The sequence below is a fragment of the Cydia pomonella genome, chromosome 6, assembly GCF_033807575.1.
Source record: "Cydia pomonella isolate Wapato2018A chromosome 6, ilCydPomo1, whole genome shotgun sequence".
In the NCBI taxonomy this organism is placed as follows: Eukaryota; Metazoa; Arthropoda; class Insecta; order Lepidoptera; family Tortricidae; genus Cydia; species Cydia pomonella.
Genome location: NC_084708.1, coordinates 4,413,045 through 4,429,013, shown reverse-complemented (window position 1 = coordinate 4,429,013; position 15,969 = coordinate 4,413,045). Strand labels below are relative to the sequence as shown.

Sequence of the window (15,969 nt, the reverse complement as noted above, 5' to 3'; positions counted from 1 at the left end):
ATTTAGTTTATACGACTCGCCCGTGTCGTAACTTTGCTGCTACTGTTATATCCCTATATCCATTTTAATTGTACATTTTACAAGCTTATTTAACTTGCCGAGTTATGTCTTAGTGTGTGTCAAGTCTTGGCAGCTAAATTTGACCCACTTTCCGATTTTCGATTCAGCTGAAATTTTGCATACATATGTAAATTGGATGATAAGATGACATGATGATGGAGACAGGTGGCCATGGGAGCTTTGGATAAAGAAACGCAAACTGATTGTATTTGGGGTTGTTAGAATTGTCTCGATGAAAAGTTGCCTGTGGAAAGAACAGTTAGCAATAAAAGCTTGTACTAAAATAGTACATTACGATACAAGTGCGAAAAATAGGAAATTCGAAACGAGTGGTGATAAATTAAAACACTCCCAATTACCTATTCGCACATGTATCGTACAACGTTTTACAGTACATATGGCCCTTTAAATGTTCGACACAGTAACGTAATATGCTACTTCTCGCACTAGTGCTATAAAGTAGCCCCATATGTACTGTAAATGATATTTTTGCCAAAAAATTATTAGGTACAATCAAGTGCAAAAATACGTATCGAAAGAATCGTCTTATAAATATGGTACTACGCTCTTATTACACTGGAATAAGATGCTATGGGACATATTTTTGAGTAAGATGTGTACACCCATATTTTTACATTTGACTGTACATTAAAAATGGTCCTCAATGCGACACGGTAAATTAACAACTGCAATGTTTAACGTGCGAGTTGATTATGATTAGAAGGATGTACCTAACTACAAATGAAGACGCGTAAAAATACCTGTGCTTACTTCTGCGGAGTTCCTTCTAATAAAAATAAAAACGAACTATAAACGACCTTATAACGTTGTTAATAAGGTTTCCGAATGGTCGACGGTACATCCTGCGACGGGGAAAACCTCCCGAAAGTGTAAAGTCATCGAGAACTGGTTATGTTCGATTAGACTTCCGTCATCAAACAATCATACGCCGATTTCACGGTGATGAGCATCGGCGGGTGTGGTAATAATATGTGTCTGTGTGATAAATTTAGATATTAGTATGGTAGGATTCTACAAGTAAATAAATAAGTAAAGCATACATTTTATAGGACAGTTTAACACAGCTCATAAGACTTGTGTTGTGGGTACTAGACGACGGTATATATGTATAATATACACCGTGTTTTTTTTTCGTTAATTTCAAGGAAACACCGGTATTCTAATAACTCAATTTCGGAGATAATCATTAATTTATTTTTATCTTATTAGGCCCTTACGAGCGTGTACACTTGCCTTAGGGCCTGTTTACATATTGATTAGTGTTTAGTACGAACGAGTTCATACATTTGCTACTAAACGTAAGTACTATCTCGGACGATCGATGTTCGAAATAACATAGATATATCACAGTTTTCAATTGTTTAGTTGAGTTAAATGTAATGTCCATGTTATAACGCTATATGCAACATTTAATGAGTTCTTTTAATAAATAGAAATAATTAAAAAATAACAAAAATATTTTTTCAGAAAATTTACTATGCCATTTAATTTCCTTAAACGTACTTACCGATACCCCGAAGTTAACGGAATAGTATACATATAGGTACTTAAAACCATCTATAACTCAGGAACACATAATTTTGTGATAAACGCATACAACTAAAAAAATTGTAGAATTCTAGTAGTTTTAGTAGTAGGGTGACTGCTATAGTTATTGTCCCTTCCATATAATTGGCCACTCCATAGTAATGCAGCAAGAAACGAGGCAAAAGAAGTCTTATTGTTCAGAGTAGCCAATGACTATGGAGGGGCCATTAACTATAGCAGTCACGCTAGTAGCCGGCATGCCGAATGTATCCTATAGGCATTTTTTTTAATATTCTCAGAAAATATTAATAAAAACATTGTCTGTAGGACACATTAGAAATTATGCATATCTTTTTTATAAACGGCACTATAATCATCTTAAAAACTCCACACTTAAATATTCCTGATTGTTACTTTTAAGAGTTTTTTTTTCTAATACTACAGAAATCGATCTCGTATGTTAAGCAGTCATAATTTGAGTATTCACACGGCAATGGCCATTGGGACCCGTCTCGTTCTAATAAAATTTTAAAAATTATCAAAATATAGGAAGCCAGCGAAAGAGATTTCCACAGGCTGTTATATTTCTCAGACTTAAACCGTTTGCTCACAATCACTATGACAATGAATGAATTTAAAATAGAATTTATTTTTTGTAATTCTTGAATTTGATAAGGAAAAACAATCGACAATCGGCTGAGAATAAAAACGTTTAGTTAATCGATTTGGGTAGTCATTTCCTCCGATCTTCTTAAAGGATAGATGTATAAAAGATGGGTTGCTGATAATTTTTGTACAGTTGCGGAGTATGGCTCGACTAGTACTGTTAATATGTGTTCTCGGGTTCCTTTTGGGTGCCAATGCAGCCCCAGGTAAGACGACCTATTCTAATGTTATCGGTATTTCTTTTGTAAACTCTACTACTTTAAGGACCAGGGGGCCTACCGCGAAAACTAAAATTCGCATAATGTGGGGATCTGTCCCTTTCAGACCATGATTAGAGTGACAGAGAAAGATGCCCGCAATTTGCGAACTTCGATTTTCGCAGTTATACCCCAGGGGCCTACCGCGAAAACCGAAATTCGCAAATAGCGGGATCTTTCTCTTTCACTATCACTAAGACGATAGTTAGAGTGACAGAGAAAAATGCCCGCAATTAACGAGCTTCGATTTTCGCGGTTATAGCCAAGAGTCAGTGAACCACGTTCGACGTGTTGCCTCCCTTTCACACTTACATACGAATTTACAAGTGCAACAGAGAGGCAACACGTCGAACGTGGTACGCGGCAGGCCCTCAGGTGCACAAACCACCATTAACGAACTGATCAACGTCAATAAGCAGTGAAATTTACCATACAATATAATTTATCGAACGTTCTATACAAGGTGATTTCTGGGGCGTGATCCAGAACCATTTTTTCTGAATCTATAAATGATTCATAATTATCATACGGTAGTATTTGATTAAAGTTTTCAAGTAAAATTAATTTTATACGAAGTAATCATGGTCACCCTATGACTTGACATACGCTGTATGGAAAGCGACAAGACGTCACATTGAGTAGGGTGACCAAATTGTATGCAAAAATGTTTTTTTTCTACTTGTTATCTGAAAAATAATCATAATTATTGGTGATAATAAATAATGAGCAACATCATTAGACTCATCTTTGAATTCTGTGTGATGTCTTGTTCTCTTGCTCCACGACCCCGAAATCACCCTCTATATATAAATAAATAAAAAACTCAATAGTCACTGGTAAAAGGTTTGAACTTTAACAAAAAAGTTACCACTAGTAAAAAGTAGGAAAAAATCCCAGTAGTTACCTTTGGTAACAATTTGGTGGTAACCTAACCCAACTAGTGGGAATAACCCGTCTCTAGTGGAAACGGAGCCTTATGTAGATAAATAATAATTACCTATATAGGGACTGCTATGCGTTGTCAGCATTCCGCGCGGCTACGGAAGGCCCGACGCATAGCTCGCTCCTTAGTTGTCTCCCGGTCGTGATTGGGAAAATACACGTCTTAATTAAGTACTTCCGCATTTCTTATTATATACTCCCAGATACCCTATAGTGGACAACGGCTTTAAAAGTTCTGGGACCACTATAACCTATTCTAGGTATGTAGGTATATAATAGTGTAAAATGGCATTTAAAAAATATTTTTATGGTATTCCAGGCGGAAACAGGAAAGATGAAGCAAGCAGTATCGGCTCCACTGAGGATGTAAAAAATGATGGAAAAGGTGTCGATTATGGGAATGCTGGAAACGTAAATCCAGCTAGTGTTAAAGATGGACAGGCTAGCAACGCTCATGATGGTAACGATGGAAGTAGTCGATACGACAAATTAGGAGAAAATGGCAACAACAATGATAATGTTAAAAATGGCGAGGAAAATGGTAACAATAATCGTAGTAGTCAATACGATAAATTAGGGGAAAATAACAACGGCAATGGTGCTGCTAAAAATGGCAATCGTGATAACCAAAATGATAATAGTGAAGGGGAAAATAAAGGTGCTCGTCGACACAAACGTAATGAACCACGAGGAGGAAATCATGGAGGTCATGGAGGTAAAGGTAATGGCGGTGGTAGAGGCGGTCCTGGTGGAGGTGGAAAAGGAGGAAATAATCCAGGTGGTAGACCTCGGCGTTCAGAAGACAATGTGGATAATTCTGAAGAAGATGGAGACCATTCCATCAACGCTAAAAGTAGTAACAATGATGAAAACATTAAAAATGACAAAGGCATATCCAATGAAAGCGAAAAAGACACTGAAGGAGCTGCTACAAGTGGCAACGACCATGACTCAAATAATAACGATGAAGACAGTGATAACAAAGAATATGACACCGGGTCCTTAAATGCAAACAAAAATAATAAAGATGGCGGTCGATACAGACGAGACAAACCGCACGGTCAAGGCAATCAAGGCGGTCATAAAAGTAGCCGCGGTGGAAAAGACGGTCAAAATACGGGTCCTGGAGATAAAGGTAGACACCGTCGTTCGGAAGACAACGAAGACAACTCAAGCCATGACAGTAATAACACACGTGAAGCCGAAAATAACACTGATGATGCTGTTAATAATAGCACTAATAACCATAAAAGCCCGGATCAAGAAAACAGTGGAAACGATCATAGCTCAGATAACAATGAAGATGAAAATAAAGACACTGCTCGACATAGACGTGGCAATTCACAAAATAAAGTAAATCAAGGGGAAGGTAAAGACGATAACCATTCAGATAAAGCTGATAATAAGAACGACAGTGATTCAAGTGAAATCGATGCTCCTGTTAAAAATAGGGACCATGTTAAACACCAAGAAAGTAACAGTAACGAAGACAGCAATGATTCTGATAGTAATGAAAAAGATAATGAGGACGCTAGTCGTCATAGACGGGACAAGTCACTCGATAAAGAAAATCAAGGAGGTCATGGTGACAAAAGCGGCCCAAATTTACATGGCAGACACCGACGATCTAAAGATAACGAAAAACACTCCAAAGACAAAGGCAATGATAATAACAACAGTGATTCAAGTGAAAGCAAAGAAATCTCTCCTGGTAAAAATAGTGACGATGATCAAGATAGTAAGAGCGATGAAGATAGCCATGATTCAGTAAGTAATGAAAAGGAGAATAAAGATGCTGTCCGGCAAAGACGTGACAATCCACGCGGTAAAGGAAATCATGATCATGGAGGAGACAAATCCGGTCCAAATTCAGGCGGAAAAGGCAGGCCCCGACGATCGGTAGACAATGAACAACACTCCGAAGTCAAAGGCAACGAAGGCAACGATCATGGTGAGAACAACAATGACTCAGATGAAACTGAAACAACATCTGTTAAAAATAACGATCATAATGGCGACCAAGAAAGTAATAGTGGTGAAGACGGCCATACGGATAACAATGAAAGGGAAGAAAGTTCTCCTGTTAAAAATAGCGATCATGATGATGACCAAGGAAGTAACAGTGATGGAGATGGCTATTCAGATAATAATGAAAAGGAGAATAATGATGCTTCTCGCTACACACGCACCCTACCAATAGAACAAAGCACCTTGACCTATTTATTTTTGAAGTTGCTTAGTATTTTTGGTATTATTTAATGATCATGTCATGTTGTACATAATATTAATATGTATTTCTTATCATAAATTCAATTTACTATTTAAATGATATTAGAATCTGCAAATACTGATTCGTTTTATTTGACATCCCGTGGATGCTTAGTTAGTAAACCGGAAACCGGCAGAGAAGATACGCGCACTAATTTAAATATAATTATGAATAGTCTGCTGTTTTTGGCGAGGGGAACGAGGCAACGCACCATCACTAATGTATTTTTACTATGGCGTCACTACACACGCAAAAAACAAAATGTACAAACACTAATTAATAGCGAAACAGATACACGGAGAACATGTCCGTAAACGAGATGATGTCTCTAAGAAAACGTAGATAGTGCGCGAAACGCGTCGATAATAATATACTTATCGATATTTTTTTCTCGCCGAAATTTATTTTTCTGGTACCGATTATAAATAGTTAAATATCAAGTTTTTGTACCAGCATTTTACTAACTTGTAATTTTATATTGTATGTAGGTACGTCAGTTTGTCCATTTGTTTAAGACCAATCTTGCAAGCTGATTTAGAATGACTTTCTATTACCAGTTTATTCGTTGATTTTTTACACGTTAGTTTATTTCTAATGGCAATGCAATATATACCATCGAGCTGATCTGATGATGGTAATATTTATTTATTTAAACTTTATTGCATGATATAAAATTGTACAAATGGCGGACTTAATGCCTTAAGGCATTCTCTACCAGTCAATCATTGTATCAAACAGAAACTTGTAATTAGTGCAGGATTGTACACAACGAGAGGGAATATGAAACACAAAGCAATTTATTCTCAACAATACTCTATTTATACACTTACACATAAAAATAATAGCAATATATACCTACATATATACACAACATACACACATATATATAAATAAATATATATTATGTACCCTAGTATACAAGTAACGTGCGGATCATTTATTAACTTTGAGCGAGTTAGAGAGGTGCTTAGTGGGAATACTTTGAGCATTTATGTGGCAAATGTTAAAGAGTTTGTGTTCAGTTTGAAAAGTGCGAGTGATGCAATTACCGAGCGTGTCAGGCTCTTCAGAATTTAAACTATGAAAAGATTGAAAGGAAGAGGACAAGTCACAGGCAGAAAGAAATGATTCATCATCCGACATAAATACTTATGTTTGCATAAGGGTACAAATATAAAATATAAATAATAAAATTATATATACAAAATAAAGTGGCGCACGGCTGCGCGCAATGCGAAGAAAACTACTAGTTTTCTGCTAACCCGTAACTGGCTGTTTACACTAGCATATAGTAAGCAATATTTTATAAAACAGGTAACGAAGAAAAAAAAAACAGTGGAAATAGAAGGCGGCCATAAGCCATTAGGATATCATGAAAGGAATATAGAGTGATATGATACGCACTTCTTAAAAGGGATTCATTTTTTATGTACTATCAGCCGTAAAAGTGTATGGTGACTTTATCAATGAATGCATTCTCCATACAACTTTGCAGCTCACTGTATGTAACGTACTATCTTGGAAAGACTCATAAAAGGATAACTGGATTATTTTTTTCAACATGGCTGGTTCAAATCTCGGTTTAGAGGGCCTAATCGAAATTCACCTCAAATCACCCTTACGTATTCGGTCAATAAAGACAGTGAACAAAAAAACAACTTTTATAAAATCGTTTATTTGGAATTATTAAGCGTTACAGTTAGATTTTAGTTCGCGTTTGCAAATATTATATCCCGTATTGTGTGGTATACTTTTCTCTTTTTCCTCTACGCCTATTTTGTTTAGAACTAGATGATTTTCTTTAATAATGACGGATTTTTCTGACATGCCATTTAACATTTCTTGCATTTCTGCAACTTTTTTCTTCAGAATCTTTTTTAACTTTATTGTTCTCGATGTGTCACTTAAATGTAGGTTGTGATTATCTGACTGTGACATATAGGGCTGATCTTTGGTACTTTTGCATTCTTCAGTTTTAGATGGTAGAGAATCTTCAAATGTTTCAATCTTAGGTGAAGACGTTCCTGGTTCAGGTTCTTCACAAAGACGAACCTGAAAAAAAAAACAAGATTTAAGGCTTCATCGTAAACACTGCATTTCTCAAAGACGGCACGTGTTTTAAAAAACCGTGAATTCAAAAGTATACTATTAAGTATACTTTTGAATTCACGGTTTTTTAAAACACGTGCCGTCTTTGAGAAATATAATATAACCATAACTTTAGAAGTAATCATTAGATTACTTCTAAAGTTATGGTTAGTCGCGTAAGAGTTGAACCTCATTTTATTAGCTCATTTTATTAGCAAGCTTCCATATTGATTTATTTATTTAAACTTTATTGCACAAATTTACAAAATAAAACCGGCCAAGTGCAAGTCGGACTCGTACAGGAAGGGTTCCGTACCATTATCTATAAAAACGTTCACCCATCCAAGTACCCACATCCGCCCGACGTTGTTTAACTTCGGTGATTGGATGAGAACCTCGAGATTGGAAAGAAATATTTATTTTATTGTTTTTAGTATTTGTTGTTATAGCGGCAACAGAAATACATATTCTGTAGAAATTTCAACTGGCTAACTATCACGGTTCATGAGATACAGCTTAGTGACAGACGGACGGACGGACGGACGGACAGCGGAGTCTCAGTAACAGGGACCCTTTGGCTGTCAACCATTAGGCTAAACAGAAACAATTAGTTTGATGCAGGATTGTAAAGAGTTCTTATGGAAAAATACACAAGTCGATACATTCTAGATATACCTACATATATATTTCGTTTGGACTAGGTAAATTCATTTGCATTACGTAATCTCCCTGGAAATAAGAGATAAGGCAATGCTTATATGTAGTTGGAGGGCCAGTTCAATGTGGATTAATAAGATTCACCTTTGGTAATTCCAAAGTTGGCACGGCATACTGTTTCAATTTTCTTTTGTTACTAGATTGTGTTATAAAACAGGAAGTTTCGAAATGCTGGGAGCAAATTGTGCTAGTACGTTTAGGAGTCCATGAAAAATGATTTGCACAAGCTCGGGTCCAGATATCCCGAATCATTGCTACTTTTGGAAATCTGAAAAATAAATAATAAGTAGTACATTACGATACAAGTGCGAAAAATAGGAAATTCGAAATGAGTGGCGATAAATTAAAACACGACCGAAGGGAGTGTTTTAAATCGACACGAGTTGCGAATTATCTATTCGCACATGTATCGTACAACTTTTTACAGTACATATAAATGTTTGACACAGTAACGTAATATGCTAATTTGCGCACTAGTACCATAGCGCAAAGTAGTACCATATGTACTGTAAAAAGTATAACATACTGATAATGTTTATATCGGCATTTGTTTTTGTTTGTGCTGTCCCATCACTAACTTTCCTAATACCTACAGTACAGTGGTGCCAGAGTAACAAACTAAAAGTGTTTATTTACGGAACATGTGACGATCGTAAGTACCTAACAATAAACTAGCCACTCACATGCCTTTGGTAACTGTAGTTGCCAGCGGTCACCCTTATTTTACTATAATAATAGAAGTCACTGAAAAATATCAAGCACGTGAGTGGCTAGTGACTCTGCGAGCTGAAGACCTCGCGATAATGGTGCTCCCACATTGGCTGTTATAAAATGTTACACAACATCGTGTGACAAAAACAATATAATAAATTACTATCATGATGTCTCTGTCACACATTTTATAACAGCCAATGTGGGGGCACAAATAAAAATACATACTTCGTTGAGTCATTATCACAGCGAACTCATAATGGTCTTAAGCGCCATGAGCCCTACTGGCGCGTTCCAAATAAGAACGAAAGAACGAAACGGCAGAAAAATTCTACTCGTAACCTGGGCTATAACCGCGAAAATTTGTAAAAAAATTCGCGGAAGGCCCCCTGCTCACCACAATTTCACAAGAATCTGTAGAAATGTGACCTGCAAAGTAGAACATACGAAAGTACAAGCTGGAACGGAAATCTGCGGTAACGCTCGGTCAAGTATATTTCACGTTATTTATGGTTAATATCATTCAATTGATTGGATGAATTGTGTTAATATAATAATAACGAACGGAAATATTTAAATATTCAACTATAAAAACTACCTTAAAGTAGATCTAGTACCATTAAGTGGCAACACTTATTGATTGTCAAATAACAATATTCTCTCAAGTTTTTTTTTTGCTATTTTGAGTGCATTCTTTGATAATATTTAGACGTAATAATACTTACAGATGAAAAGTAATGTTATCCTTTTGTACACTAGATGTGTCTGATCTCTTTTTACATGAAAACACGCTGCAATTCGGCATTTTAGCTCACGTCATTCCACGCTCACTATGATATTAATGAATGGCGTGGGACACGCGGCAACTAGTTATATATAAACGCTATGACCAGCGGTCTCGCTCTTTTTTTTTAAATTATTATCCGCCCCTTCACATCATAAGCATAACACAAATCATAACGTAAGGGAGAGAACATACGCAATGCGCCAAATTAAAAACATGTTTTAACATAGGAATGTTGTCAGAAGACAACATATCAAAAACGAACTACGTAATCTGGTCGGGTTATTTGTTGCCCACACATAGTATGGAGTGTGGAATTAAGAGAAGTGGCATCTCTCATGGTAGAGCTGTTGCAAAAGTGTCTAGCTATCAGCTATAAATAATAGTTCCAAATCTCTCCAGAGTAGCGCTAGTGTAGCTAAGAACCTAGGCGTTATTGACGGAGTGACTTGCGCTGTCTATGATTTGATTTTTTTGTTCAAGTACTCTAGGTATTGTAGCGCCACCTATTTAAAGTTTTTTGATGACACACCTTCCGTAACACATAGTGCACATAAGCCATACTAAAATTACGGTGGGGAATAAAAAAAATGAAACTGGACAAACAATCATAGCGCTTTCTCTACTACTCCTACTGAAAGTTCCATAAGAGCATCTCGTTCGGTCACCTGCCGGCTCTACTCTATTTCGTCTCTATACTTATTGTACCTCTATGATCTCAGACCTCCTCACATCAACTCAATTGTTTTTAAATTACCGGTATTTTTATGTAGCGGAATGTACAACACTATATGTACATTTACAAGATCGACCATTTCCCAAAATTGTTAAAACAAAATCGACCATTTCGACTTATCTCATTCATTTCAAATGACAGTTTTGAGTGAATGGGTGTTAATTTATTTGCCCCGAAGTGAAGTTTGTTTATTTATTTTACGGTGAAAAGTTTATTGATTAATAAATAAATTGTATTAGTTCTCTAAAATATGGAGAAATGTAATAATAGCTGCCGTGCTTGCCTATCGACGTCGGATTCCTTCACGTATTTCTTATATGAAAACATTTCGCCCGAAGTCTATTGGTTTTGTACTTCCCTTGAGGTTTGTTATCAATTTAATGATTTATTAATGAAATCTATACTAAGACCCAATATTATTTTTGACATAGTTTAGATCAGTGTGATGTTTTTGGTCCAACAAACACATCCTTTATAATTAAAACATGCCTTAAATATGTTATTCCATTTTAGGTAAAGCAAGATGGACTTCCCAAATCACTTTGCAACAGTTGTTATGGCTTACTTACAAAATTTTCAGAGTTTAAAAAGTTATGTATACAATCAGACAATATATTATATAATATTTTTAATAATGGTGAGCCGGAAAACAAGAATTATCTTAATTTAAAATCAGAACTTGAAGGAAATGAATATGAAGAAAACCTTGAAAGTAATGTATTTGTGAAGAATGAAGGTTTGGCTGATATAGGTATATTTAATTTATTTTGTTATATATAAAATAAATCTTAACTTAGTAACATTTTAAGATCATTCCAAAAAAGGTGAACTTCGACTCAACAATTGGCGAGAAGTCGCACAGGACAAAGACGCGTCTTGTGTCGGAAGCCAAGTCTCATATTGGGTTGCTGAGCCAATGGAGTAAATAAGTTGTTGGAGACCTGACACATATTGTAGCTACCTTAATAACCTGCAGAAATCCATATTACACACATTGAATTTAAAGCTATGTTATCATGCCATGTATCGGCTTCTTAGCTTTATCAGAAATGTTTAAAGAATAGTGTCACATATCCAACACAACAGGTCACATGTCAAGATCGAAAATAAACGAATGGGCACAAAATATAACTAATTGGTTCTCTACAGACAGCAAGAGAGGTCAGGGAAACCCGGAAATGAGATGGGAGGATGTCCCACCAAAGTGGATAAGAATGGCTCGTAACAGAGAAAACTGGACAGCTGGATAATCTGACTAGTGACAACTAAAATAGTGATAAAGTAACAAAAGAGAATGATAAACGAGTCAGTGAATAAAGGCTAATTGTATTGTTGTATTGTATCTAACACTTTTCTGGAATGCCCCTTAAATATATTAAAATAAATACACGTTTTGAAACATAATTGTCTTAAATTACTGTTCCAGATGATATAGAAACAGATTATTGCAATGATATTTATGAAGAAGGCAGACATGAAAAAATTTATATGCACAACACAAAGTAAGAAAATTACAAAAATATAAATGAATTCTAATGATGCAGGTTATTTGTTATTTGCAATCATTCTTATGAATAAAGCTTTTTTTTATTTCAGAAATCATAAGACAGAAACTAGAAAGAAATATGCAAAGCCGGTATCAAAGTTAAAGAAGAAAAGAAAAAAGTTTGAATTCACATGTGAATTGTGTTACAAAAAGTTTGGCTTTAAAGAGCGGTTTGAAGCCCACTTGCTGGAGCATGAAGGAAAAACAGTAAGTTAATATTAACATCATAGATAACTGGACAGGTCCGGCTTAGTCGTGAGTAACCCTGTCTCAGAAGCCGATGGTCCTGGGTTAGAATTCCGGTAAAGGCATTTATTTGTGTGATGACAGTTTCTGAGTCATGGGTGTTTTCTATGTTTTTAAGTATTTGTATACTATATTATATTGTCTGAGTACCCACAACATAAGCCTTCTTGAGCTTACTGTGGGGCTTGTTAAATTTCCAATTTCCTTTATCTCCTTCAATAAAACTAAATAAATAATAAATAGTATACCCATGGTAAGCTCAAGAAGGCTTGTGTTGTGGGTACTCAAGCAATGTATATAATATACAAATACTTAAATACATAGAAAACATCCCTGATTCAGGAACAATTAGGTATCTGTGCTCATCACACAAATAAATTATGTGCCTTACTGGGATTTGAACACAGTACCATTGGCTTCATACAGTGGGTCACTACCCACTGGGCTAGACCGGGCGCCAATGGTACTTCAGATGTTTGCAACTCTTGCTGATGCGATTATATAATAGCTGCTGATAGTTTTTGTAAATATAACTTGGCTTGCTGTCTATTGAGTACGTACCTAGATAACCTAACCAGTATTTATAAGCAAAAAATAGACCTGCGGCGGTATCATGGTTCCATTTTTATCACTTGTCACAATACCCGTCACTTTCGCGCTTATATAGTGGTTAGAACGTGACAGGCATGGTGACAAATGATAAAGAGCCGACCATCTTAGCCCCACTGGCTTGAAATTAAGTTATATCAAAAACTCGCAATGTTCATAAGTTGTTTTACTTAATATGACAGCAAAATCAGTTACTATAGGGTGGCAAAGCAGGGAAAATATGAGCCCCAAAAGGGACCCCAATTTGAGACAGGATTTTGCTACAGGCTTTGTTACTTTAATTGTAATTACGCCACTGAGCAAGATTAATATTATTTAGAAAGTTTACATTATATTAATTTCAGACTTCAATATACTGCGCACCATGCAACAAAACATTCACAACCTGGGGAGGCTTGAAGCGGCACAATGACTGTGAACATACAAGACTGTCCCTGGACCAGCTGACTTGCAAGTTGTGCTCGAAGGTTTTTAAGAGCCCCCGCACACTGGCAATACATCGCACAACCCATGGGGAGAGGAAGTTAAGGATATGCGATGTTTGTGGGAAGAGGTTTAAAAGTAATTTGACTTTGAAGGTAAGACAGTAACTCAATATAATAAAGCTGCATGAAATGAACATCTCTAACTCAATATTATTGAAGATAGATCTTAAAATTGCATTGTTTTACTATACAGTCTTTATAAAGCAAGCCATCAGGCATAATAAAACGACGCCAAGTATGAACAATCAATCATGAATGGATCTATCCCAGCAGCGCTTGCGTTAGTTCTATCTAACATCCCTGCTGGTTCATGCAGTGCAATGCTACGCCCGAGTCTAGATACTAATAATATTCTACAAACCAATCTTCCTTTTCAGGCTCACCTAGAAACACATTTAGAAAACCGCGAGCGTCGCTACACCTGCCAACACTGCGGCAAGAAGTTTCTCAGCAAAAAGACCTGCGCATCCCACGCTGCGCGCCGCCACAGCGACCGCCGCTACATCTGTCACCACTGTAACTACCCCTTCACCGACAAAAGCAACCTCGCCAAACACATCATGATACATGAAGGAAAACAGCTACTACACAAATGTGACTTATGTCTCAAGACCTTTGCAGCGCATTCGTCTCTAGTCATCCATAAAAGAATACACACTGGGGAAAAGCCATTCGCCTGCAACTTTTGCCCGAAGAGCTTTTCTAATAAACGAATGTTAGTGGACCATCATAGGATTCATACGGGAGAAAAGCCACATAAGTGTGCGGTGTGTGACCAGAGCTTTACGCAGCGCGGCACTATGAAACGACATATGAAAGTGCATGAAAGGATATGCACGTAAAAGAACGTCGAACAACGTGGACACAAGTGACATAAAAAGTTTTCCTAATTTATGGATACGAGTAAATAAATTTAATAATTTGCTAATTCATTGTGTCGTCCGTTTTTTATGAACTATACTATATTTTGCAAATTAAAGGTGATTTTTTATAAACCGTTTGGGAAGTTGAGTGCAAGAGTATGGCAAAATAAACATCTCACCAGGAAAACCAAGATGGTTGTTTATCAAACGTGCATCCTGAGCATACTCTTGTACGGGGCTGACACCTGGACATCGTATGCCAAGCACGAACGTCGTCTTAACGCCTTCCACAATTTCCACATGCGCTGCATCCGAAACATTTTGGGCATACACGAGGGATAGGGTCACGAACGAGGGGGTGCTTGAGCTTGCTCAGCTGCCCAGCCTCTTTGCGCTGCTAAAACAAAGACGCTTACGTTGGGGTATGTGAATCGAATGCAACCTTCTCGTTTGCCGCGACGTGTTTTGCTTGGCGTCATTGCTGATGCCAAGAGAAGCGTCGGTCGGCCAATGCTACGACATAAGGATTGCGCCAAGCGAGACATGCACGCCTTTAACATCCCGGTTCACAAATGGGAAGAGCTTGCCGAGGACAGAGTAAAGTGGCGCAAACTGATATTCGACGGACGTAAAATTCACGACGACGCTTGGTTTAAGACACTCGCAAGTAAGCGGGCCAAGCGTCATCAGCCTATTCAGCCTGACACCTGTTCGGCAGGGGCAAACTACAACTGCCAGGCTTGTGGGCGTGTTTGCCGCTCCCGTATTGGCTTACACAGCCATGAAAAACGTTGTCGCCCTGCCTGACACTGCTTGTGTAGTCTGTAATAGACTCGAAGGCCAATGATACTATATTTTCTTCTTTTTGAGAATAAATTTCTTAAACCATATATATTTTGCAAATTAAAGGTGATTTTTTATAAACCAATTTTTTTACTTATTCAATATTCTCTGATTATCATACACTGTCATACATTATCTTTATGATAATTTTCTTAGATGTAATGGATTTCCATATAAGATGAAAGGGAGGGATATTTGATTTTCATTCATAATATATCTTTATGATACCCTTGCATTAGAACATTAAAAATGGTTCCATTGACCAAGCCAATTTTAAAGTTTATTTTTCAAATTTGTGTAATTATAATTTTGAAGGTACATAATTTAAAAGTAAATAAATTTATTATTAATAATTTACCAATACGTCGTACGTGTCGTACCAATGAGTTTTTCGGAACTTATGTACGAAATGTTATTTGATATTTACCACCAGCTTTTCGGTGAAGGAAAACATCGTGAGGAAACCTGCATACATCTGCGAAGAAATTCAAAGGTGTATGTGAAGTCCCCAATCCGTATTGGGCTAGCGTGGGGACTATAGCCCGAGCCCTCTCGCGCATGAGAGGCCTGTACCCAGCAGTGGGACGTTATTATTTACT

The 15,969-nt window shown here is 36.8% G+C and overlaps 3 protein-coding genes across 3 annotated transcripts; 2 read left to right on the top strand and 1 right to left on the bottom strand.

Annotated features, from left to right (window-relative positions):
* The first annotated feature begins 2,416 nt into the window (after positions 1 to 2,416).
* On the top strand, positions 2,417 to 5,732 carry LOC133518582 (uncharacterized protein DDB_G0290685-like). Its single transcript, XM_061852243.1, has 2 exons — positions 2,417 to 2,480; positions 3,793 to 5,732. Exons 1-2 carry the CDS (start codon positions 2,417 to 2,419, stop codon positions 5,730 to 5,732), a joined length of 2,004 nt encoding a protein of 667 aa, XP_061708227.1.
* Positions 5,733 to 7,428: 1,696 nt separating this feature from the next.
* Positions 7,429 to 10,089, bottom strand: LOC133518754 (THAP domain-containing protein 1-like). The gene is made up of 3 exons (XM_061852439.1): positions 9,984 to 10,089; positions 8,632 to 8,815; positions 7,429 to 7,794 (listed from the first exon to the last, which is right to left on the bottom strand). Exons 1-3 carry the CDS (start codon positions 10,061 to 10,063, stop codon positions 7,429 to 7,431), a joined length of 630 nt encoding a protein of 209 aa, XP_061708423.1. The 5' UTR covers positions 10,064 to 10,089.
* Positions 10,090 to 10,819: 730 nt separating this feature from the next.
* Positions 10,820 to 15,389, top strand: LOC133518750 (zinc finger protein OZF-like). The gene is made up of 6 exons (XM_061852433.1): positions 10,820 to 11,142; positions 11,292 to 11,529; positions 12,205 to 12,280; positions 12,375 to 12,531; positions 13,524 to 13,757; positions 14,042 to 15,389. Exons 1-6 carry the CDS (start codon positions 11,029 to 11,031, stop codon positions 14,504 to 14,506), a joined length of 1,284 nt encoding a protein of 427 aa, XP_061708417.1. The 5' UTR covers positions 10,820 to 11,028; the 3' UTR covers positions 14,507 to 15,389.
* The last annotated feature ends 580 nt before the right edge of the window (positions 15,390 to 15,969 follow it).